This window comes from Symsagittifera roscoffensis, chromosome 10, assembly GCF_963678635.1.
Source record: "Symsagittifera roscoffensis chromosome 10, txSymRosc1.1, whole genome shotgun sequence".
Lineage (NCBI taxonomy): Eukaryota > Metazoa > Xenacoelomorpha > Acoela > Convolutidae > Symsagittifera > Symsagittifera roscoffensis.
Window position 1 is genome coordinate 1,794,796 of NC_087071.1, and position 16,295 is coordinate 1,811,090.

General features: G+C 33.7%; 1 protein-coding gene across 1 annotated transcript in view; it reads right to left on the reverse strand.

The window, feature by feature from the left end:
* LOC134855104 (stromal cell-derived factor 2-like) overlaps positions 1-16,295 on the reverse strand; it is a 71,254-nt gene that overhangs the window by 47,352 nt on the left and 7,607 nt on the right. The window contains exon 2 of the mRNA XM_063871489.1: positions 1,050-1,144. Within this exon, the coding sequence (XP_063727559.1) occupies positions 1,050-1,144 (95 nt within the window). The remainder of the gene's footprint in view (positions 1-1,049; positions 1,145-16,295) is intronic.

The window sequence follows — 16,295 nt, forward strand, 5'->3', positions numbered from 1 at the left end:
CCTGAAAATATAAAAAACCATACTTAATTGGATTATGTAAAGTCACTATTTAGGCAAAAATTACGCATTAATTAGGTTTACAATTGCCATAAAGAAAATTACCAGATTAATTATACAAAAAAGTAAAGTGATGAATAGTTTTGAATCTTTTTTTTTACATGCGTTGTAAAACATTTATGTAGGCATTAATCACTCAACACTTGCCGAGAAACAAAAAACTTATTCTTTTCTGAAATAGTTGGATGTAATTTACAACTAATCAGGTGCGGATCTAGGCTTTTCTCGAGCAGGAGTGCGGATTTTAAAAAAAAATTGTCGATTTTTTTCTCCGCGCGCTCCCCCCTCGGCGCCACGGGCGCATTTAGAAGAATTTTAAGGTACGTCAGACAAAAAAAAGATATAAAGGGGACCCTTTGGTTCCGCATGGAGTCGAATTCCTGAGTGGAAAAAAAAGATCCATGGATGATTCCCTCAGGACTCGAAGGAACCCAAATTTACAACAGCCAATCAAAACTCGGCAAAAGTATGAATTGCGCCCAGTTTCATTTACTAATCGAATTAAATCCACATTTAATATCTGTAACTACAACTGCTACTGCAAATAACTAAACTTCAACCTAAGAGAGAAAAGAAAATACATACTAGGCTACAAATCGATGCGTATTGAACACAGAGGCGAAGCGGAGCTTCGCACCACTTCCGATACAATGCAAACATTGAAAAAAACATGTCGAAAAAAAATTAGATGCTGAAAAACCAAATTGTTTGTTAGTCTCGATGAAAAAGAATCACAGGCCCAGCTAAAGCTGGAGGTTCCTGGTCAGATTCTAACCCAGGACCTTTGACGTCTCAAGCATATTCGAAACCTCCATGCTAAATGGACCGGGAACGCATGAAGTTTGAAATCAATATGAACCAAGATACAAGTGATTCTGATAATCAAGTTGTTAACCCGAAAAAAGCCTATATTCAGGTTTGAAAAAGCTTGCTAATCGCAAGCCTAATCAAAATATGGAAAATGGTTCGCAAATAACCTTCTAATTATTTACCTTCACATCATGAGAGTGGAGTCTAACTGTGGCGTCGGCATTGAGAAGTTTCACTAGTGACCCACACGTCACATGTTGTAATGTACACAGGCTGCCTACAACATACAATAGTAATTTCAGAAACGACTCACTCAAAAGTATTTATCAAAGGAAACTTGTACGAATAAAAGTATACTTTTATGAACATTCAGGGTAAAAATTACTTGCGGCCAATTTAATCGAGAGAAACTCTCGAATCATACACTGGTCGACATAAAATATATGAGGCACAACAAATTTTTTTCAAAGTTTTTCGAGAAATTATTAAATTCAAATGGTTTCTCTGGGACTTGCCTTCAAACGATAATTTATCGAGAAACGATACCGAAGAACTTTGTAAACGTTTTCACTGTTTTTTTTCAAGGACTTAATTTTTCTACCTTGTTTTAGCCACCCTTCCTGGAAAACTTGCCATTTTCAGGTCAAAACTTTGAATAAAAGTAAATGATTAGCCATACACATAGTTTTTTTGGATCAAAACTGGTATTTTCAATCAAATTTATTAGGAAACAAAAAATACACTGGTGGACACCGTTCAACGCAAACTCAGGTTTCTACCATCTAAAAAGCTCATTATCAAGATCATTTAGGACACTATTTACTATGATTTTTAGCAAAGCTTCTTTAAAGATCCGCGCAAATGAGTTAGGACCGATGTGGTTAACTCATAGAGTAATTTCGGATAGGGTACACCGTCTGCTCGTCACGCTATCTTATTTTCGGCCGGATAGATTCGTGCAACTTCTTAGTCTAATACCGATCCTAATCTTACTCTTATACTATCTAGTCTCAGGTTGTTTAACTAGTCTCTGCTAGGCTCAATAGATCTAGGGTATACTGGTTTATTGCGGCTGCTGAAGTTCTCTTGGAGAGGCAACTATATTCTAAGTTAAATTCAAATCTCTCTGGTGCTGAAATTACATGTAATTTCAGCACTTACAAATAAGTGGGTTGTTAGTTAGATGGATCATGATTGGTTAATATTAAATACTTTACAGTGGTAAAATATCTAATTTATCCAATCATAAAATGTAGTTTAGATCAGGTTCCACCCATCCGGGTTGAAAAGAATTTTTTAGAATTGTCTTTCTGCAATTCAAAGGATGGATGATGGACGTTGGTATTTGGCGAACATCATATTCTTATCCGGTTTCTCTTGTTAGAGAAGTTCCACGACGCTGGAATGATGGATATCAATCGTTGTGTCTTCTTGTGACAACGACTGTGTTTCCCAACGAAATCAATCTGATTTCAGAATGGTTTGCTATGACGGGTTTTTCTGTTTCATGTAGAGAACTTCTTTTGTGTTCGACCTCGTCTGGGAATGGCGTGGAGATTGTGCGTGGAGGGGATGCCTTGTTACTCGGATCTGTACGTATACTTGAACATCGAGGTGGTCATTGGTCTAGTTCAATGAAGTCCTTTTCTGCGAAGTCAAGTCGTACTCTAAATCCTTTGAGTTGTGATTGTGGACGGCATATTGGTTGTGGTTGGTCATTCTTTTTCGAGTGTAGTGGGATCATTTTGTCTTTGGATGTTCGTCTTGTTGTTGCATGCTGATCTATATACTGCAAGGTATAATTTACATTTTATAAAATTTTTATTAGTTCAATGTTTTAGTTTATGATTTTGGTTAGTTGTTTTCACAAAAGCATTTTGTTTTAGTTCGGTTATTTTGAAGAGTTACTCACCCTTGAGTACCTCTTATTAAAAATAGAAGTGTGGTCACAAAGCGTGGATGTATCTCGGTGGGTTAGGCCGGCTATAGAGCATGCTCAGGACGTCCTCTCTGGTGGGTTAGGCCAGGAGTGGGAGTATGATTTCGTGCGGTTTCTATGAGAGGTCCTGTTATGTGATAACGTTTTATGTCGGTTTTGTAGTGGTTTTTCTTATGTTTCGTTGGTTGTGTCCTTTTTTCAAAAATCAAATTGTTTTTGGTATGGGTTTGTCTTTCGACTTTTTTGTGTTTTATTATTTCTTTCTTAGACTTTATAATTCTAGTCTAATTTTATAAGAATAAATTATCCAGTTTTGAACTGGGTTAATCCGGTTTGGGTACCGTTCTTTTCTTTTCTTAGTCATGCTGTTATTTTATGATTTGTGGTGTTTAGTAAGCTGCGTTGGTTAGTTTGGTTTAGTATATAATTCCTTTCCAACCGGGTTAAAGGAAAGATTGAAACTTGTTATCGTGTGTTAGAGTTGAGTGTGAAAACTTGAAACTGAAATTCATTATTTAAACAATTCTTCGTGGGCGAGCTGTGCGAGTTGGGATAGAATTCTTGTGCGAGTGAATAAAAATATCAAAAGGTTAGTACTGCATTTTCGTCTTATCAATTTACTACATAGAATTTTAATTTTACTGCTAGTTTTGGGGAAAAATTAAGTTACAAATTTTCATCATTATTAAATTTACTGCTTTTGGGGAAACAATTTATAAATGAATTTACTACATTTGTATGAATTTTATCATATTTATCTAGTGCAAAATATGAATAGAGTTTTGAAGAATTTTAACAAGTCTTTTATTTTTTATTTTTCTTTTCTGATTTTTGCAGATGATCGTGGGATGAAGACTAAAAATCCAAATGATACATGAATAAAGAATGGTTAGTATTTATTTCAAATTTATTAGTGAAGAATATGTATAATTTATACTTACCTGTTTAGTCGTCGGGGAAAAAACCGTGGGGGAAGATGTCGTGTATGATTTCGGAATTTGTTAGTAATTTTGCTAGTATGCGAATGATGTTTTTAGTTTGAAGCAGTGGCCAAAGCAATTGAAGTGCTTTAATAGTTTTTAGTTCTTCAGTGCCAACTGCAAACTCATAAGGTGTGTTTTGAATGAGGTTATATAATTTGTGATTGTATTTAGTGTTGTGGATGAATTCTAATAATGGGATTTCTATAGGTTGGATAAATTCATGTGGGATAAGGAAGGGTCTGGATTCTTCTGCGTTAAGGGTCTTTGTGATGGAACAAAAAATATACATTTGGGTTATGGGATCATAATTGCGGAGGATACCGTGAAGGTTAGTATCTTTGATGCAATATGTGAAATTTAGAAAAAATGGATAAGTGTATTTAGAGTTAATAAACTGAAATCTGTGGTGTGGTTGTCTTGATGGAGTGTGTAGATCAAAATGATTTTGTATGAAACGATAATATGTATATGTGTGGGTTTGTTTAGTGCGTAACATAATGTCGTGTGAGCAGTGCAAATCGCGTTCATGTGGTGCAAGGAAGTTGAAGGTTAGTGAAAATAATTGAAATTTTTCTTTAAAATTTTCGTAAGCTTGCATGTCGGTTAGTGCTTCAGAAATGACGTGGTCGAATTTGCGATCAAATATATTGAGTGTAAATACATATGGTGTTTTGATGAAGAATTTTTCTGTGATTTGTGGGTTAGCGAAACGATCATTATCTAGAAATTGGTCTTGGTTAGTTCGGATGATGTTATGATCGTAGTATTCTAGCGTGTATTCGTTAGCTCGGGGTGCAGTGAATGTTTTTAGTGACTTTTTATATCCTATATAACTAAATTGTCTATGTGTTAGTGGTGTGGTGAGTCGATATAGCATATCTTGATTTCTTTCTATATCGATATGAGTATTAGATAATGGTAGGCAAAGGGGATTAGTAAAATGATAATATGATGTCCAATGAAGTGTAGGCATTAAAACACAAAATTACGTGTGTCGTTAGTGTCATGAGGAGTGTTTAAAGTATATTGTGGAAATGAAGGTAAGGTGATTGCTAAAAAATCTTTGGTGTTAGTGTGATTTGGATGATTAATATATTCACGGGATGTTCCTGGTTTTGTTGGGAATGGATGGTTTGGGAATTTTCTTTTGAAAGTGCGATAAGCTCTATTAGTGCTATTTGATGATTCGGTGGATGTGGATGATTGTGCTAATGATGCGGTATAAGCAGAAGAGGGTGTAGGGGTAGGTGGGTTTGATGATTCTATTGTGGAAGAAATCTGATTTATAGTGGGGGTGTCAAGGTGTAATGGTTGTTGCTGTAGGGTGATAAAATTATCGAGTTCCTGGGAGATTTGGGGAATATCTGGAGAATTGGATGATCGGTCTGAATGAAATGAAGAGTAGGTTGGGGTGACTTGCCAAGCGTAAGAGGGTGTAGAAATAGATGGGAGTTGGTTACTTGGTGGGATTGGTTGAAAAGGGGGTGTTGAAAAAATTGAGGAGTTGGTTTGAAAATTATTGGATGGAGATGGTTCAGAGTCTGCAAATTCATCAGGGGTTTCAATATTAGGGTTATTGAGTTGTGAGATGGAGTATAAAACTGAAATATTTGAATTAGTGTCTGAATTCATGCCTGATGTTATATTACTTGGTGGGAAATCGGGTGGCGGGAAAGCAAAAAGTGGAATTATTGTAATTGGAGTATTGAGGTTGGTTGGATGGGAATATGAGCGGTGTAGGGATCCAAGTTGTCGGCTCATCGTGGGCTAAAAAAATTATTATTTTGAGACTGAAAAGCGGTGGTATGTGGATGTTCGATAATTTGTTCATATGTATTTTCATCTTGTGAATGATGTGTCATTATATGTTGTATGGGACTTTGTGATATGTTTGTCTAAAGTTTGGATTATGTGTTATTGCTAAATTTCGAAAATTTCGTGGGACTAGGGATAATGGATGGTTATGTGGTAGGGGTGGTAACTGTGGTGCAGTAGGCGTTATTTCTATATTATTATGTTCTTCGTCGTATGTGTTCTGTCTTGTTGCTATTTTTGTATTGTATTCTTTTATTTGTGCGTCTAAAAGAATTTTATTTATTGATGATGAAAAAATTCCAAAAAATCCTGCAAATAGTATGCGTGCTACACTTGCTTGTCTATTTACTTGTGTGTGTATAGCACATGTGTTATATATTCCTTTTAAAAGTGAGAAAAGAAATCCTATAAAGTTAAACATTGCGTATAGAATAGTCAACTTTTCTCAGATGTAATAGGGCCATCCTAGAAAATCAAGAATTTCATTTTTTAGTGTAACAAAGCTAAAGATATTTATAGGTGAGATATCTTGTGGTCGGTATTTTTCACCGTTTAGATATATATAGTCTTTAATGTCTTTAAAATATCCGCTATAATCTTGTGTATAGATATCTGCAAATCCTGCGGTTTCGGCAAGTTTGCGTAAGTTTTGGTCAATTGATTGTCTTTGTATAGTGTCCATTTGTGTTAATAATTCTTGGAATTGTTGTGTTCTAACGTGATGTTGGATATCGGATTTCGAATATATTCCAATTGATTGTAAGTTGATATTTGTGTTTCGAGCAATAGCTCTAATGCTTTCAGGTGAAAATTTTTTGAGTGATTGCATTAATGTGGGGTATGGGGTAAGAAGGTAATATTTATCTTCATCAGGGTTCAGTTGTACTACATTGTGGCTATTTTCTGATCCACATGGGACTGCGGTATCCCAGAAATAGGTTCGTCTTGAAAGTGTGTCAACGAAATGTACTTTGTTTTTATAAAAGATAGGTATTCTTTTATAGCATCGTTTATCTTCAAAAACATATAGTGGTGATACTTTTTTGGTACAGGTATAAAACCATAAAATGTTTCCTTCGTAGTCTAAAAAATTTGATCTATTTCCTGATAGTAAATATCCTGCTTAGGGTATTTTTAATACTGCTAGTGCAAGTGATTGTAAGATTTGTGTCCGTTCTAATTCGCATAGTTGGTGAAGTGTTTCTAATTCAGAGAGTGACATTTCCTGAAAAATTCGGCTAATTGTATAGTCTAATTTCATATCTAAGTGAATATCATAGTGGATATTACCAAAATAAGAATTATTCATTAGTGATAGTTCTTGTAAACGTGTGCTTCTAGTGTCATGTGGCCGTAGATGTCCACCAGGTTTAGTGTGTCCAACTGTAACTGAATTGAAAACTGTAACTGAAACTGTTACTGCACAACTGAAATGGTTTTGATCAACTGAAACTGTAACTGAAACTGAAACAGCCGGATGTTTTGAACTGTAACTGAAACTGTAACTGAAACCAACTCATTTCTACGAAGACAGATCTGACGAAGAAGAAAACTTTCCGAGTTTGTTCACTCCACCTCCATCTGCATCGCAACCCGAAGAAATAGCCGTTAAGCTTTCGGCCCAGTTTGAGAGCTATTGCGCGAATATCTCTACTTACGAACACATGAAACCGGGATTTGACATTGATCTCAAACATCACTCGGAATACCTTCACAAGTTTTGGCGCGACAGACTATCTACTGTTCCTGAGTTGTCTCAGTTTGCGCTTGCGAACCTGTGTTTCAGCGTCGCTGGAGTCGGAGTTGAAAGACTTTTTTCGGGAGCAGCCATCCAAGCGGAAGGAAGACTTAGAGTGCTGTCGAACACTGGGCTCCGTGAAAGAACAATGATTGCGAGTAACCGTGACTTGATTGAATGACTTGACTTTTGATTGAACTCGTTAAGTTTTTGTTTCTTTGTAAGTTTTGTTTTCAAATTCAACATGTTGTTTGATTCAATTTTTCCAACTGAAAGCTTCAACTGAAACTGTAACTGAAACTGAAAGAAAAAAACTGTAAAAACTGTAACTGTAACTGAAATGGAAAGACCCGGAAAATCAGAACTGTAACTTTAACTGAAACTGAAAAACAGACGAAAAGAATTCAGTTGGACACACTAACCAGGTTGACCATTACTTTTTTGAAAATTAACTGGTATGTATGATGTTCCTTCGTTTAGAGGATGATTTGTGGCATATGGGTCGATTTTTATTTTTCCAGTGGTCATGTCGAAACCTTTTTCGTATTCCACTAATATTTCAGAATATTGTGTTTTGTGAAGTGGGTTTCTGTATTTGCATGCAAGTTCTGTTTCTTGATAAATTTGAAAACGTGTTAATTTATTTTCTATATTGTGAATGTTTTTAAAATCAGTACTTTGTTTTCGTGATGGATTTACTTGTTCATATGGAATTGATTGTATAAAATATTTCTCGTGAAATTTTATCATTCGTGCGTGTATTTTTGCTACTTGAAATGTTGTACATGTGTCTTCGGGGAACCAAACAATTGCTGCTTGTGTTCGTGTTGTAGGGTCACAATAACCTTGATCGTTTTTACAGGGTAGTCGAATTCCTTGATAGATCATTGTGTTGTCAGATAAATCGCGTGTGAGTTGTATTTTTTCGAGTTGTATTTTCCAATCGAAAAACATTATTTCTTGATATCCTTTATTTTTTGTGTCTGCTTTGCAGTTTGATGGGTTATTTATACCAATGTGTGGTATCCAGTGTTTATCGTGTATGTCATAAGTTAATCTTCCGTGTGCGCCGTTGTATGGGTATTTTTCATCTAGTTTGATATTACCTTGATATCTTTCAAGTTCTGCTTGATGTACAGAATCTGAAAAAACTTGGAAATATACTAATTTTCTATCTGTGTTTTTATTTCTTGTGATATTTAGTCTGAGTAACTCGTTTTTACAATCGTCAGGATTGAGATGTAAAAGTCGTTCGATATTACTTTGGTAGAATGATTCGTGGTCAAGTCGGTTTTTATTTCCATTTGAGACTTGTGAACAATGTACTTTCTTTTCGGAAAATGTTGCTGTGAATTTATATCCTATAACTGTTGTTGCTCGGGCTTTTGAATAGAGTGTCGCTATTAGATTTGTAGTTTCTATAGCTTGTGGTTCTGTTTCGCATTGTGATACTTGATTTATTGCATATTTGTGTAGTGTTTTTTGTTCATTTTCTTCACAATCGTAATGTGTTACTAATAAGTCTTGGGGTCCTGTGCGGGGAAAGGATTTATGTTCTGATCGGAGATTGTGAGAAAAAAGAGTTGGAGAAAAATTAATATTTTTAGAATATACATGTGTATGATAATCCTGAATATGGGTTATAAAATGTGATGTAACCAATTGTGTTTTTGGTATATCTGTCGTATTTATATATCACTTCAGTTGTTATAAATGGTGGTGGTAGTGATTGAGCTGTTATATTTGGTGGGTTTAATGGGTAAGGATGTTGAGCAATGTTGTTTAATTTAACCGTGATTTCAAATTTTAATTGTAAACTATTTTGTTGGAGTATTTGGATGTTATGGTCACGAATGTCTTCGTGGATATCTTGTCTATATTGTAATCGATTAAGTGCCCAGTTGTGGAGTCGGTTACTTTCTGGGTGCTGTCCAAATAATGGTGGGGGTGCTGTGAATGTATTCCAGTCTAATCTTAGAGGGATATTTGTTGATGATTGTTCTCGGTATCTAGCGTCGAGGTTATTTGGAAAATTTAAAGGAAAAGGTGTCGGTGAAATTTGGCTTATTGATGGTGTTGATGGTAGTGATAATGTTTCTGGTAGTGATGATGATGTTGTTGTATCGGTAGAAATATCTATTGGATCATTTACTAAATTGGGTTCACCTTGTGTGAATGATTGTGTTGTCCAATATGGTAGTCGTGATGTTTGGTTTGGGGGGTTAAAGGGATTTACACGTATTTGTTCAGATGTTGGTGTTGAACCTAAGTAATCTGAGGGTAGACTTGAGGTGCTACGTTGTGAAAGAAGTGTAGGGGTTTCTGGTAATATACCAATTGGGTTTTCCGGAGTATCTTGTGATGGGGATTGGGGTATATCAAAATGAACTCGGGGGGGTTTGAAAATTTCTGTTTCGTCGAGGATGTATAATTTGTCTATTTATTTCAACTGTATTTTGATTTTGACTAAGATTTCGTATTCTAGTTAATTCTTGTGGAAGTGTTGGGTATAAATTATATGTTGGTTCACTTAGAGGTGCTTGTCGTTGAACTGGTTCTAGTGGTTCAGATAAGCGAGCGTGTCGTTCTTCAAAGGTATATGGGTTATCTTGAAAAGAAATTCGTGTAGATGTTTGGGGGTTTTGGGTAGTTGTAGGTGGTGTTGGGTTATCTTGGGATGATGTCGGTGAAGACTGACTGTGTGCTTGTTGGTTAGCAATTTTTGATGGTTTTTGATCTATTTCTTTTTGTGAAAAAATTTATGTTTATTGTAGTATTCTTCTAGAAAAAGGATTAGAAGGATTGTTGCTAAGGCGAATGTGATGATTGCTTTCTTTATACATTTACAAATTGTCAAGACGAGGGATGATAGAAATGTTACAAAAATTACAAATAGTAAAAAAATATCTGTTCTACTAAAAATGGTTCGTATCATTTAGATAAGTTTTGTGACTCGTACCTGTGAATATGGTCAATGGCTTTTGAAAGTTGGAGGTATAGTTCAAATATGGAATAGAAAATTAGAAAAATATTGCAAAAAGTGATTAAGATTATTACAAAAGCTTCAAAGGTATCAAAAAGAAATATGAATAAAAGTTTAAATATTGTTAAAAAGTTTATGAAAATGTTAAGAATTATGTTGACTGATCGAGAGAAGAGCATTTAAGAAATGGCTTCTCGATCGAATATTTTTTGTTGTTTGAGGCAATTTTCAAGTGTGGTCGAATTATTTATTGGTTTTTTGACAAGTGGGTTGAGTTTTGTGAAAAATTGTTGGGGGCGAATTTAATGGTGTTCGGGAGGTCTTCTTTTTCTTTGTTTTTATTTGTCAAGTGATCAGGGGTATTTTTGAGATTTTTATACTTTAGGCTAATTTAATATGGTCTTTCTTTTACTTTAGGCTAATTTAACATTTTTGTTTGGGGGGTATTTGAGGTCTGAGTTGGGGAAATATTGTTGATCTTTGGGTTATTAGATAAGTGAGGGTTATGATATTATGGTGATATTTATTTTAGTTGTCAAATTGGAATAGTTTGCTTATTTTTGACCTGGAGGTCGTAAAGTTATAGTTATAGATATGCCTGGAGTTTAACATCTTTCGTCTAATTGGTTTGTGTTAGAGTTATAGAAGGTGACGGATTGAATGAATCCTATTGGCTAATTTTGAACTAGAATCGTTGCGTGTTTGTCAGCATGTTATTTTGAAAAATGAAAGTTCAAAATATTTCAAAGGTGCAAAGATTATTAATTGTAAAATTAAAGCTGTTTTTGAAATTCAACTTTCTTTAATATTTTAGATTGTGGGATGAATGTTTTATAGTTTTTGCGTGGTTGATTTCTAAGTCGTGATGACTCTCTATGTTCTGATTTGTCGATTTGTTCTTGGGGTATAATTTTTTCGGTCATTTTTCTATTTTTTCTTTCTTTTTGAGGAATATTTTGATCTAGCTTTTTTATATTGTTTTTCATTGTAGTTGATTTTTTATTTTGGTTTTCGAGATGAATGTCATGTTGGTTTTTTGTTTCATTTTCCGTATGTGGGTTATTTTAAATAACTTTTAAACCTGTGAAAGAAAATAATTGAGTTAGTTCGCGTAGTGCGTATTCTTTTGGGTAATAAGGTAATAGATTGTTTCGATGTTGAACAATTTCTTTTTGGTCTGAGTCGGTGATTTTATATGTGACGTCAGTGGGTTTGGCAATTATTTGGTATGGTCCTTTACGAAGGGGTTGTAATTTTTTAGAAATTCCTTTTTGAGTGTTAAAATTAGGTATTAAAACAAATGTTCCAATTTTTAAATCGGAGGCTGGTGTAAAGCCTGAATTTATTTGTTCATTAATGTTTTTCCTTTGTAACAACTTTTTTGTTACTTTTTGGTAAATTTCATTGTGTTTTTTATCTCTATTTAAAATCCATTCGGTGTGTGTACCGGAGGCTAATTTGAGAATTTGGGGGTGATGAAAATGATCTTCATCATGTGTGTGTAACGGTAGGTTATAACAAATTGAGTCTTTATTCGGTTGACAATGACTTTGTGCATTCTTATGAGAGTTTGCTGTAAACATAATTGGTTTACGTGGTTTTTTATTAAAAACCATTTCGTATGGTGACATTCCTAGAGTTGTCGTGATTTGTGAATTATATGCTAAGGGAAATAGTTTTACATCTGCTGACCATTCGGTGTATCTTGTATCATTTCCATTGATGATACATCTAAGATATTCTTGTAGTGAACGGTTCATATCTTCGACTAAGCCATTTGTCCAAGGTGCATGAGATGTACGTGGTTTGTGTTTGATGTTATATAAATGACAGTGTGATAATTTCATTATTTATGAATTCTGTACCGTTGTCTGTAACTAAAATTTCGGGTAGTCCGAACTTGGCTATCCAATGTTCATAAAGTGTTGTGTAAGCGTAATAAGCGTTACAATGTGGTACTGGGTTAAGTGCTACATAATGTGTAAATGCGTCAACAATTACCATAATGTAGGAGTTTCCTTCAGATGATGGTGAAATTGGTCCTTTTGTATCAAATGAAATACGGTGGTTAAAGTATAAACTTTGTCCTTTAAAATCTTGTTTTTGTGCTATTTGTTTTTGATTTGGATAAGGTTTATTTAGCTGACATACTATACAATCATTGCATAGTACTTTTATCCAAATTGGTACATTTGGGAAATAAAAATTTTGTATGAAATTTGAATATGTTTTCTCTGATCCAGAGTGTCCTTTAATGTTTTGTGTATGTGAAATATTAAAAGCTATGAGAATCATACTTAAAGGGAGACAGGGAACTGTAGATTCATTTAATTGATATTCTAGAAGGTCTGTGTTTTCATTAACTGTTGTATTATTAAATTTTCGAAAATATCGGAAGAGTGTTTTATTTCCTAAAATTGTGGTATCTGCTTTTATGGGTTTAGTTTTATATTTGTGCCATGATTTTAGTTGTCTAATTACTGGGTCGAGATTTTGGTATTGTTTCAAGGTATTAAGTGTAATTTTATCTCTTGGGGGGAGAAAAATGTTTTCAATTTCTAATTTAGATAAAGGAATTGTGTCAAGTGGGTCATGGAGGTCAAAAACTTGATTTATTGTGTATTTTGAATCGTTTGTTTGTGGTCCTGATAAATTTATTTTATCAGTTAGATCTTCTTTTTCAATTAATGGAAAAAGATCTTTTTTATGTGAGTGTTGTTTTATTCTTTTTTGTTGGGTGTTATTTTTTATCCATTGTGAGTATGGAATTGGTTTAAAAGTTGATGTTCCAAGTAGATCAACTTCGTAGTGGTTATTTTGGCAATCTAAGTAAAGTGGAAAGTGTTGTAGGTTATTTATTTTTGATTGTTCAATGTCAGTTTTAACTGCATATTTGCATTCTAGTCGGGGTGATGTTTCGTTTTCTGCAAGGTAAAATTTTATATTTTTGGGTATTTCAACTGTTGTTTTACGTGTAAGTAATTCAGGTGGTGTATTTCGACTTAATGTGTCTGGTAAAGCAAGATTTTTTCCTGCTGTCCAAACTATGTAAGTTTGGGAATTTCATTAGAATTAGTTGAAATCTATAAACTCGGTGATTTGGGTTTGATTTTTGTGTAAAGAGAAAAATGATTGGCTTGTGATCTGTGAATAGAACTGTTGGATGTTTCGATCCAAGTATCAGAAATTCATATTCTGTAAGTGTATAAATTATAGCTGTACATTCTCTCATTAGAGTTGAGAGTCGTAGCTCTGCTTGAGTGAATAATCGAGAATTTGCTGATATAAGGTTCATTTTGTTTGTACCATTGTGTGATTGTAATAATGCTGCGCCGATGCCAAAATTTGAAGCATCGCACATTGCATAGAATGGTTGATTTGGATCTGGAATTGTATTTGAAATTTGTTCAGTTAGGAGTTTTTTAATTTCTTCAAATCGTGTTTGATGTTCTGTATTCCATTCAAAATTATTTTGTTGTCTGAGTATATTATAGAATGGTCTTAAGTATAATTGCATTTTATAAACGTATTTGCTTAAAAAATTCAACATTCCAAGGAATTCTTGGATTTTCTTTTTGTTTGTTGGTGCTTGAAGTTTTTAGATAGCATCAATACGTGATTTTAATGGAGTGATTGTCTTTCTTTCTATATTATGTCCTAGAAATTTAACTCGTGTTAAAAAGAAGTGTGATTTATCGGGGGCGGCCTTCAGATTTTCGTTCTGAAGTATTTTGTGATAGTGTTCTAAAACTTTAAACATTTCTTTTGTCTGTGATTGCATGAAAACATCGTCTAAATAGGTGATTGCGTTTTTCTTGAGTATTAGTGGTCTAAAAATTTTGCTCATAAAAGCTGAAAATGCTGCTGGTCCTATGGATATTCCATAGAATAGGTGGTTGAATTCATATTGTTGATTTCCAATAACAAATTGTGTTAAACGTCGTGATTGTTCATCTAGTGGCATTTGATTGTATGCACTATTCATATCTGCGGTTGTAAAGTATTTTCCGTTTATTTTTGTTAAAATGACTTGTATTGGTTCAATAGGCCAATTGCATTTTGATTCGTCTATTAGTGAATTAAGATATCTAGCGTCTAAAACTATTTTTAATGATTCTCCTTTTGCTAAGATGATAACAGGGTTGATAAATGTGTTACCTTTTGGTTGTTCTTCTTTGTTTACCGGTGAGATAATCTTGTATTGTTCTAAAATATCGAGTAATCTGTTCACTTTATCGTGTAAGTGAATTGGTACTTTACTTGCTCTTTGTTTTTTGAAAACTGCGTCGGGTTTTAACGGGAGATGTAGTGATGAACTGATTTTGCCAACATCAAATTTGGATGTTGCATAGACTGATGAATATTTTATTAGCTGTTTGGCTAACTTATCAAATTCGTCTTGTGTTATTTGTGAATGTTGGAAGTTAAACATTGTTAAAAATTTCTGTTGATCCTCTGTATAGTTATTTATGTTGAATGTAGGTTTGAAATATGGGGTTTTTGTGATATAATCTGTGTTTCTTTTTTCATTATTTTTTATATTATTTATGGATAATTCTTCGTTAAGAATTGTGGATTGACAAATATCTAATAATTGGAGTATATTGTTTACGCGGTATGCTTTTTCATGTATTGGTGATATTGTAGCGTTGGTTTCGCAATATCCTAAAAGTCCTAAGGGTAATGTTACTTGATACGGTGTATTATTGTATACGTGTAACGAAATGATGTCTGAATTTGTATTTTTCAAATATTTTATGGATGAAATTGTGATTTTGAAAAATTTATGGATTGGTTTGAATTCAAAGTCTGACATAAAGAGGTGTTGTTTATTTTGATTTTTATCATATTGGTGAACTTGTTTTATTGAAAAGTTATAGATGTTTCCTGATAGTGGTTTCAGGTGTTTTCGTTGTTGGTTATAAATCGGATAAAATTTTGTTGTCTGAGTATATTATAGAATGGTCTTAAGTATAATTGTATTTTATAAACGTATTTGCTTAAAAAATTCAACATTCCAAGGAATTCTTGGATTTTCTTTTTGTTTGTTGGTGCTTGAAGTTTTTAGATAGCATCAATACGTGATTTTAATGGAGTGATTGTCTTTCTTTCTATATTATGTCCCAGAAATTTAACTCGTGTTAAAAAGAAGTGTGATTTATCGGGGGCGGCCTTCAGATTTTCGTTCTGAAGTATTTTGTGATAGTGTTCTAAAACTTTAAACATTTCTTTTGTCTGTGATTGCATGAAAACATCGTCTAAATAGGTGATTGCGTTTTTCTTGAGTATTAGTGGTCTAAAAATTTTGCTCATAAAAGCTGAAAATGCTGCTGGTCCTATGGATATTCCATAGAATAGGTGGTTGAATTCATATTGTTGATTTCCAATAACCAATTGTGTTAAACGTCGTGATTGTTCATCTAGTGGCATTTGATTGTATGCACTATTCATATCTGCGGTTGTAAAGTATTTTCCGTTTATTTTTGTTAAAATGACTTGTATTGGTTCAATAGGCCAATTGCATTTTGATTCGTCTATTAGTGAATTAAGATATCTAGCGTCTAAAACTATTTTTAATGATTCTCCTTTTGCTAAGATGATAACAGGGTTGATAAATGTGTTACCTTTTGGTTGTTCTTCTTTGTTTACCGGTGAGATAATCTTGTATTGTTCTAAAATATCGAGTAATCTGTTCACTTTATCGTGTAAGTGAATTGGTACTTTACTTGTTCTTTGTTTTTTGAAAACTGCGTCGGGTTTTAACGGGAGATGTAGTGATGAACTGATTTTGCCAACATCAAATTTGGATGTTGCATAGACTGATGAATGATTTATTAGCTGTTTGGCTAACTTATCAAATTCGTCTTGTGTTATTTGTGAATGTTGGAAGTTAAACATTGTTAAAAACTTCTGTTGATCCTCTGTATAGTTATTTATGTTGAATGTAGGTTTGAAATATGGGGTTTTTGT